This window comes from Dipodomys ordii, unplaced genomic scaffold (genome assembly GCF_000151885.1).
Source record: "Dipodomys ordii isolate 6190 unplaced genomic scaffold, Dord_2.0 Scaffold62, whole genome shotgun sequence".
NCBI classification, from domain to species: domain Eukaryota; kingdom Metazoa; phylum Chordata; class Mammalia; order Rodentia; family Heteromyidae; genus Dipodomys; species Dipodomys ordii.
The window spans coordinates 8797647-8807285 of record NW_012267278.1 but is presented as its reverse complement, the minus strand read 5'-3'; the positions used below and the strand labels follow the sequence as shown (position 1 = coordinate 8807285).

The following is a 9639-nucleotide window of genomic DNA, read 5'->3' as shown; positions in this document are numbered from 1 at the left end:
TCTACCACTGAGCCATCTTCCCAGCCCCCAATATATGAACTTTTGAGGGGCACATACAAATCACAGAATTGCAGAACATGTGTTCTGTATTTGACATCTGTAATGCTTATACTTTTTCTAATAAATTATATCCTATCTGCATAGTAGTTCCTCCTCAAGAAACTGAATTTTACTAATTCACAAGGCTGAGACTACACTCCCAACCTGATCTTGAATGAATCTTACTGAGCCCAGCAGAGGATACTGGGAGTTTAGAACTGGGAATCACAAGCAGCCAGCTGAACTTTTAAATACATGGAACTGTAGTATGCACGTTATGGTGATTATATAAATGAAAAAACCTACAGGAAAAAGGTGAATACTTTCAGATTCTTGATGCCGTTCCTGTGTCTCTGTGTCTATATCCCTATAATTTTCTTTGGCCTCAATTTTTTTGGGGGGAGTCGGTCATGGGGCTTGAACTCCGGGCCTGGGCACTGTCCTTCAGCTCTTCAATTCAAGGCCAGTGCTCTACCACTTGAGCCACAGGGCCACTTCCAGTTTTCTGGTGGTTTACTGGAGATGAGAGTCTCATGGACTTTCCTGCCCTGGCTGGCTTTGAACCATTATTCTCAGATCTCAGCCTCCTTAGCAGCTAGGATTACAGGCATGAGCCACCATTGCCTGGCTCAATTTTGTTTTGTTTTAAGAGGAATATTTCTGTACAAACTTGGACTCGGTGCTCAAGGAATCTTCCTGAATATATGGAACTACAGACTTACACCACCACAGTGCCCAATTAAAATATCTACTTTTGGGCTGGGAAGGTAGCTCAGTGGTAGAGTCCTTGCCTTGAGTGCATGAAGCCCTGGGTTTGATTCCTCAGTACCACATAAACAAAAAAAAGCCAGAAATGGAGCTGTGGCTCAAGTGGTAGAGTGCTAGCCTTGAGCAAAATAAGCTCAGGGACAGTGCCCAGGCCCAGAGTTCAAGTCCTAAGACTGGCAAAAAAATAAAAAATAAATTATCTACTCTTTATTTAAGTTAGTTGAATTTTTTGTCGCCAAAAGGCATTAATAATTGATAAATTATCTCTAAAAGTATAAAAGAAAATACCCTTACAGAAAAAGAAAAACAGAATACCAAAAAATTCAAATGACTTCATACTGTACTTTCAGGTGACAGTAAGAATTAAGTCTCCCAATCTTTTTTTGGGGGGGAGTAAGGGGGGTTCCGGTTGTGGACCTGAACTCTGGGCCTGGGCGCTGTCCCTCAGCTCTTCAGCTCAAGGCTAGTGCTCTACTGCTTGAGCCACAGCGCCACTTCCGGCTTTATTTTTCTGCTTATGTGATACTGAGGAATTGAACCCAGGGCCTCATGCATGTAAGGCAAGTGCTCTTCCACTGAGCCACCTTCCCAGCCCTAAGTCTTCTAGTCCTACATGTGTTAAGAGCATTAAGTAACATTACCTTTGTTTCTTCTGTCCTCACTGCATCCAGCAAATAATGAAGAAGCTCCTGACTATCCTGCTGTTGGAAACCTTTAAATCGAGGTGCCCTGTCATAAAAAACAAACCAGGAAAGTAAACAATAATCAACTCTCACTCAGTTATTCTTATTCAAAATCACTGTAAAATAAGTCAATGATTGCATTTATTTCCTTCTCAACCTAATAGAAAGATGTGATTCTTAGATCTTAAGTTTGCACTGGGAACAAAACAGCTACCAGTTATTAAGCAATGACTCTATGTCAAGTAAAGAACACGTAGTTGCACATAGTTTAAGTCATCTAATGCCAAACAATTTTACTGAGATGTACTATCTTCTGTAGCTTATACTTGAGGACTCAGAAGGGTTATTTAAATAATTTGCAGTCATATAGTTAGCAAAAAAACTTAAACAAAGGGGCTGGGAAGGTGATTCAGTGGTAGTGCGCTTGCCTTGCATGCATGAGGCCCTGGGTTCCATTCCTTAGCACCACATAAGCAAAAAAAAAAAAAATGCTGGAAGTAGCACTGTGGCTCAAGTGGTAGAGTGCTAGCCTTGAGCTGAAGAGCTGAGGGACCGCACCCAGGCCCAGAGGTCAGGCCCCAGGACTGAACCAAAAAAAAAACAAAAAACAAAAAACTTAAACAACAATAACAAAAAAAATACTCAAATCCAAGCCACTGTGGGTTTGATAAGGCTACATTTATCATCTTTTTTTATTTTTTGGTATGGGGTTTGAACTCAGGGCCCAATGCTGTTCCTCAGCTTTTTCACTGGAGGCTGGCGCTCTACCTCAGGAGCCACAGCAACACTTCTGCTTTTTAGTAGTTAATTGAAGATAAGAATCTCAGGAATTTTCTTGACAGAACTGGCTTTGACTCTTGCTTGGGCTGACCTTCAGATATTACCATCTAGAGTAGCTAGGATTATAGGCATGAGCCACTGCCCTCAGCTTTATCTTTCTGCCTTGAAAAATAAAAAGTGGGGACTAAGAATGTGGCTTAGTGGTAGAGTGCTTGCTCAGCATGCATATCATGCTCCAGTACTGGCAAAAATAAAAAATAAGGTCAACTCAGGCATAACAATTTACCGAGACTCCATTCAAAATGTATTTCTTGGGCTGGGAAGGTGGCTCAGTGGTAGAGTGCTTGCCTCATATGCATGAGGCCCTGAGTTTAATTCCTCAGCACCACATACACAAAAAAAGCCAGAAGTGGTGCCATGGCTCAAGTGGTAGAGCACTAGCCTTGAACTGATGAGCTAAAGGACAGTGCCTACATCTAGAGTTCAAGCCCCATGACAAAAAAAAAAAAGCTTGTCGGTCTAGGGGCTTGAACTCTGGGCCTGGGCGCTGTCCCTCAGCTCATCAGTTCAAGGCTAGTGCTCTACCACTTGAGCCACAGTACCACTTCTAGTTTTCTGGTGGTTTAGCAGAGGTAAGAATCTTACGGACTTTCCTGCCTAGGCTGGCTGTGAACCGTGATCCTCAGATCATGTGAGTAGCTAGGATTACAGGCTTGAGCCATATTTCATTTTAAATGCACAACATTAAGGAAATCCTAATAAACATGAATTACATTTATACTTGAAAAAAATGAATTTTGTGTAGCGACTTGGATCCTCTTCAAGAGATCTCATATGTAAGATATATGCAAAAATAATCTGAAAAACATTAAAAATTAAAAATCATGCCTGTTTTGGTATGTGTTAATGTCTAGACACATGAGGATTTTGCTTAAAGCATACAGTAGTACCTTAAAACTATTTGCCTCAAAGCTCATCTTTAAAAATAAGGAAGTAGAGGGCTGAGAATGTGACCCAGTGGCATTGTGCTTGCTCCGTAGGCACAGACCCTGGGTTAGATACTCAGCACCAAAAACCAAATAAAATAATTTCAAAAAAGGAATCTAGATCACCTTATATCTTTATACTTTTTTGTGCAGTTTACAATTCTTTAATTTTCTTCCTTTTGTTTTTGGTGGTCACAGGGGCTGAACTCTGGGCCTGGGCTCTATCCCTCAGCTCTTCATCTCAAGGCTAGGATCCTACCACTTAAGCCACAGGGTCTCATGCATGTGGGGCAAGCACTCTACCACTGAACCAACTTCCCAGCCCCTAATTTTCTTCCTTTACAGTACTACATCAGAGACTTGAGTTAAAACAGACTTCTATATGATTCTCAGCTCTACCATTAAAGTACTTGTTGAGCTATTTCATCTCTGTGAGCTCTCAAATCCTTATTACAGGAATGATCATTTCTTAAGGATTATGATGACATAATCTGCATGAAGCACACACTTTCCTTCTATAGTCTGGGCTGTAACAACAATGTAAAAGTAGGACTAAAAAACATCTCAAGTTAAGTGATGAATACATTCATCTTTTGTAATGTGATTATTTGTGTTCAGACTACAGATGCACTCACTTCTGACAAAGCTGGTTAAAAAGAACTTTAGGAGAAAGTGGTCCTTTTTCTGACTCCTTCATGCTGTGAAGAAACAGGAACAAGGCTGAGGTCAGTGGTCCAGGGCTCGCAAGTTCCACCACTAAGGGGTCCTTTAAAAACATAATCAACTTTATATCAGGAATATAAAACTTCTAATTTTTAAAAATTATTTTTAAGTAGTGGTACACAGGGGTTTCAATAGAACATGTTATTTTATTTATGAGTACCTTGATCAATGTCACCCTTCTATCATTCTCCCTCATCTCTCCCAACACCCTCTCATTCCCTCATGTTATCTGGCTCCATTTTCATATACGCATTAAATATGTGCATTAAATATTATGACTACATTCACCCATCCTTCCTCTTTCCATATATTTTAAAACACTGTTAAGAATTTAAGAACTATACTTTCTTTAAATGGTAATAACTGACTGCCCAAAAGAATATTAAGAAACTCTTCCTTTGAATTTGAGTATCTAAAGAACAAAACCGGACTTAGTGCCTTGTTATTCTCTGCGCTTTACTTAATAAAACCAGACTGAGTGAAATTACCAGTCTTTATTGGCTTCTAACTTTCCCTTAATGTGCTGTCCTGCACTTTCCTACAAGGAAAATTGCCAACCTATTTGATATTTGTTCATCTTCACAAATAATCATGTTACATATACCAGTAAAACTCCATGTCATTCTTTTCTTCAAATATTTTAGTAATAAAAGAATGCATGGATAATTATGTGTGAAAAAAATTGGTACTTTTGTGTGTAGGGGGGTGGGATTGTGGGGCTTGAACTCTGGGCCTGGGTGCTGTCCCTCAGTTCTTCAGCTAGAGGTGAGTGCTCTACCACTTGAACCACAGAGCCACTTCTGGTTTTCTGGTGGTTAATTGGAGATAAGAGTCTCAAGGACTTTCCTGACCAGGCTGGCTATGAACCATGATCCTCAGATCTCAGCCTCCTGAGTAGCTAGGATTATAGGTGTGAGCCACTGCTGCCCGGCTGCTACTTCCTCTTTTAATGGAGAGAAATATAAAGCCTGGCAAGAGTAGCTAAAATTGTGATAAATTTATCTATTTTTGATTTTCTTCCCTACCAAATTTTGGTTTAGAAACCTTTTCAAACCTTTTCCTTTTGTCTTTCTTCTCTCTTTTCCCTTTCTCTTTTCTTCTTTCCCTTCTCCTTCCCTTCTTCCTCCCTCCCTTCCTTTTGTCCCACTACTAGGGCTTGAACTCAGGGCTTCCAATACTTGCTTAGCTGAATTTTTCCCTCATGGGTAGTCCTCTACCATTTGAGTCACACCTCCCTTCTGGAGATAAGATTCTGGCAGCAGGAGCTTTAATGGAGAGCCTTAGATCTCTGCTTCCTGAGTAGCTGGGATTGCAGGCAGGAGCCAGTAGTGCCCAATGCCTTTGTCTTCCAAAGCTGCCAGTATACTAGTATGAACAACCTAGACCACCACAATGGGCTAAGTATCTTTACAGCTATTTTTCATTGTTATGAAAATGCAGATCATAAACTATATACTGATCATAAATACAGATCATAAACTCTTCTTTTGGAAGAGTTCTATGTACAGATCATAAACTATACACATACTAGAGAATGTCAGAGGATATATTAGAGAATACATTAAGAGGATTTCCCCTTCTTTCCTTTTCTTTCTTTCTCCCTCCTTTCTTTCCTTTTTTTTCCCCCCAGATGGGTGTCTTGTCTTGCCAACTTCCCTCCTACTTGCCAGGAACGAGACACACCCCTATGCTGGTTCTCTATTTCTAAATAAAACCATAACTACCTGTGTCAATGCTCACCAGTCCATCAGAACACCCCCAGAGCAGATAAAGTCAATTGATTACTTGGTGCAGTGAGATAGAACCCATCTTAGTCTCAGTGAGATGGTGTTACACAAGAACCTACATAGGATTTGGATTTTGATCATAAGAAGTGTAGAGTCATTCTACAGGATGTCATCAGCATAGTATCATCACATGTAATTAGGTATGCCAATGAGAGCATATTCTTCACTTCTCATGTAGCTATTCACTTCTCATGTTGACCAAGAGAAAGGATATTGAGATTTTTCTAAATAGCAATAACTCTGTTTTTGTCTGTATTGAGATATTATGCAATATACCCTTAGTTTAGTGCAAACTCAGGGAGAGCTAATCTGTGTCCCCTTCCCTCTGAGAGGATTTGACCGTGGTCTACCTGAGTGGGATTGAGTAGGAGTGGAAGGCCAGCTCTCAATGTCAATGGTTGGCTCTTGTTTCTTGTTTCTGTTTTCTTTCTTTCCCACTAAAAATCCATTACAAGATTAGACTTCAAAGAACTCCAGGGCTAAGAATGTGGCTTAGTGGTAGAGTGCTTGCCTTGCATGCATGAAGCCCTGGGTTCGATTCCTCAATACTACATACACAAAAAAAGCCGGAAGTGGTGCTGTGGATCAAGTGGAAGAGTGGTTAGCCTTGAACAAAAGAGCTCAAGGACAGTGCCCAGGCCCAGAGCTCAAGCCCCAGGACTGACATACTTGCATACATACATACATACACACATCAATCAATCAATCAATCAATCAATCAATTGAAAAAAACTCCAGATGCTCACTATTTAAATCTAAGAACAAAAGTGCTGAATTTAAGTAAATGTCACCAGTAACTACAAAATATTAATCCATTCATTTTGCTCAACAAAGCAGAGATGTTTTCATTTTTTCCAGTGTAATTTTGTTTAAAGGCTGTCTCAATATCTTTGAATTACTGGTTCAATGATATATTTGAACCGTACCATGAAGAAATTTTGGAAACTTTAACTGATTATTTACTTTAAAAAAGTGATTTTGAATTATTTTGACTATCTGACATTATACACACGTTATACATCTCCACACTTGTTTACAATATATTCAGATCCGTCTCATCCTATCACTGTCCCTCTCCCCCTCCCCAAACAATTTCAACAGATTTTATGTTGTATTTCTTTTCAATTATTTAGTTAAAGCTCTCGAACTACCTTCCCAGTTTACAAATCTGAAAAACAGAAAAGTTTACTTTGGTGATATTGGTAGTTCATCTGAAAACAAGTATTATCCAGAGAGGTCTATTTACTCACCATCTGGGAATCTGGAGAGAGAGCAATTTTCAATTTTGTGCCATCTTCTCTAATCTCATTCATCGTTTCAATAAGTATGTAAGTTTGTGCCAAGTTCTAAACAAAAGTAACATAAAATTCAGATTCGCTTATCTTGTGCCTCTGATCTTAGGAAGCTAATACTCTGACAGAATTTCATCTAGCCTCGCCCAAAAAAGGGCATTTAAAACATTTAAATTTTAATTAATTTAATTAATATAAATTAAGTACACAGGCTAAAATCACTACCAGTGATGTTAAAATAGAGGACCTTTCGGAAGCACAGCATGATGCAAAGGGATACTAAAAGAAACTAAAAAGAAAACAGGAAAAGAACACTAAAAGAACAAATATCCAGGAATCATCTGGTGGTCCACATGTATGCCATGTATACCCATATAAATTAATTAGATGATTATTTATCTTTTATAAAGTTTTTTGATGACTTTTACCTGGATGACTGCATTAAAAAAGCAGGTATTCCCTAAATTTGTAATTCCTTTCACCGAGGACACACTGATGGCTTGCCTTCCCTTCTTTATTTCTCCCGTTTCATATTTTTCTTCACAAAGCTTTAGGATTCGAGCAAATGCATCTACAAGTTAAAGAAAATGTCACTGACATGAGATATGAAATTAAACGTCATTTGATAATTTAACTATATTATTTAAAAGTAAGTAAGATTGTCTCTTCAAATGAGTGTTCCTGAAAGACAAAAATACAATGCAAGCCTGGTGCCAGTGGCTCATGCCTGTAATTCTAGCTACTCAGGAGGCTGGATCTGAGAACTGAAGTTCAAATCCAGCCCAGGCAGGAAAGTCCGTGAGACTCTTATCTCCAATGAACCACTAGAAAAAAGTGGTGCTATGGCTCAACTGGTAAAGTGCTCACCTTGAGCTGAAGAGCTGAGGGACAGCACCCAAGCCCACAGTTCAGGCCTCACAACTGACAAAAAAACCCCAAAAAACAATGCAAATGTCTTTGGTTATATATTTTATTGCTATTACAGCTAATATAAACTCATTTAAGTATAAAAGAGCTATATGTCACATAATATTCTAGGTAAATTCTAGTTAATTATAAAGGAAAATAATTGAAAAACAAGTAGGAAAGACCTAGTTTCTAAATAGCATTTCCTATTAAGATGAGGATTCCTTAAAGAAAAGGCTGATTCTAAGCCTAGAGAAGCAAAGATGAAAAAGCAACTTAGTAAGCCGGGTACTGGTGGCTCACGCCTGTAATCCTAGCTACTCAGGAGGCTGAGATCTGAGGATCGCGGTTCAAAGCCAGCCCGGGCAGGAGAGACCGTGAGACTCCTATCTCCAATAAACCACCAGAAAACCAGAAGTGGCGCTGTAGCTCAAGTGGTAGAGTACTCGCCTTGAGCTAAGAGCTGAGGGACAGCACCCAAGCCCACAGTTCAGGCCTCACAACTGACAAAAAAACCCCAAAAAACAATGCAAATGTCTTTGGTTATATATTTTATTGCTATTACAGCTAATATAAACTCATTTAAGTATAAAAGAGCTATATGTCACATAATATTCTAGGTAAATTCTAGTTAATTATAAAGGAAAATAATTGAAAAACAAGTAGGAAAGACCTAGTTCTAAATAGCATTTCCTATTAAGATGAGGATTCCTTAAAGAAAAGGCTGATTCTAAGCCTAGAGAAGCAAAGATGAAAAAGCAACTTAGTAAGCCGGGTACTGGTGGCTCACGCCTGTAATCCTAGCTACTCAGGAGGCTGAGATCTGATGATCACAGTTCGAAGCCAGCCCAGGTAGGAAAGTCTGTGAAACTGTTATCTCCAAATTAACCGCCAAAAAGTCAGAAGTGAAGCTGTTGCTCAAGTGGTAGAGTGACAGCCAGACTTGAGCAAAAATATTAAGGGACAGTGCCCAGGACTTAAGTTGAAGCCCCAGCACTGACATACATATATACATACATACATACATACACACATACATACATAGATACATAGTTCTGGTTTCCAATGGAGCCAGACTAATATCTTATCTATTCTGTTGCTTCAAAGTGGTCTGACCCAGTACCTGTGGCTTTTGCAAGGAGGAAGGGGCCTCCCCCCTCCCCCCATACATATTAGGCCCCATTATCATTCAAATGGAAATAATAGGCTTTCTCTGAGGTTTCATAAAGATTAAATAGGCTAAAAATTGAGAGTACAAAGCATAGGAAGCATCATTTAAATGTTTGAAAAAACAGCTCTGATAGCCCCATCAAAAGAGATATTTGTGCCAAAATTCCTACCTTCATGAGCCATCTTTAGTAATACATCACCTTGTCTGCTCTCATATTTTTTCTTCTGTTTATTCTTGTACATTCTGGGCATTTTTTTTTGATTAGTTTGCCTTTCATACTGATTTGTAGTTTTCATGTCTCAGCTTTTTTTCCCATCCCTCCCTCCTTCCTTTCTTCCTTCTTCCCTCCCTTCCCACTTCCTTCATTCCTTCCATTTTTTTTTTTCTTTATGGGACTGGAGACTGAACTCAAAAGTCTCACACATGCTAGGCAACTGTTTTACCACTGAGCTCCACTCACCTCAGCTGGGTTTTTCTTTTAAAATGTGGAAATGGGCTGGGAAA

General features: G+C 39.3%; 1 protein-coding gene across 1 annotated transcript in view; it reads right to left on the bottom strand.

Annotated features, from left to right (window-relative positions):
• Usp45 (ubiquitin specific peptidase 45) overlaps nt 1-9639 on the bottom strand; it is a 52444-nt gene that overhangs the window by 25328 nt on the left and 17477 nt on the right. The window contains exons 4-7 of the mRNA XM_013022381.1: nt 7487-7629; nt 7017-7112; nt 3892-4022; nt 1449-1536 (exon numbers count right to left, since the gene is read on the bottom strand). Coding sequence (XP_012877835.1) covers nt 1449-1536; nt 3892-4022; nt 7017-7112; nt 7487-7629 — 458 coding nt within the window. The remainder of the gene's footprint in view (nt 1-1448; nt 1537-3891; nt 4023-7016; nt 7113-7486; nt 7630-9639) is intronic.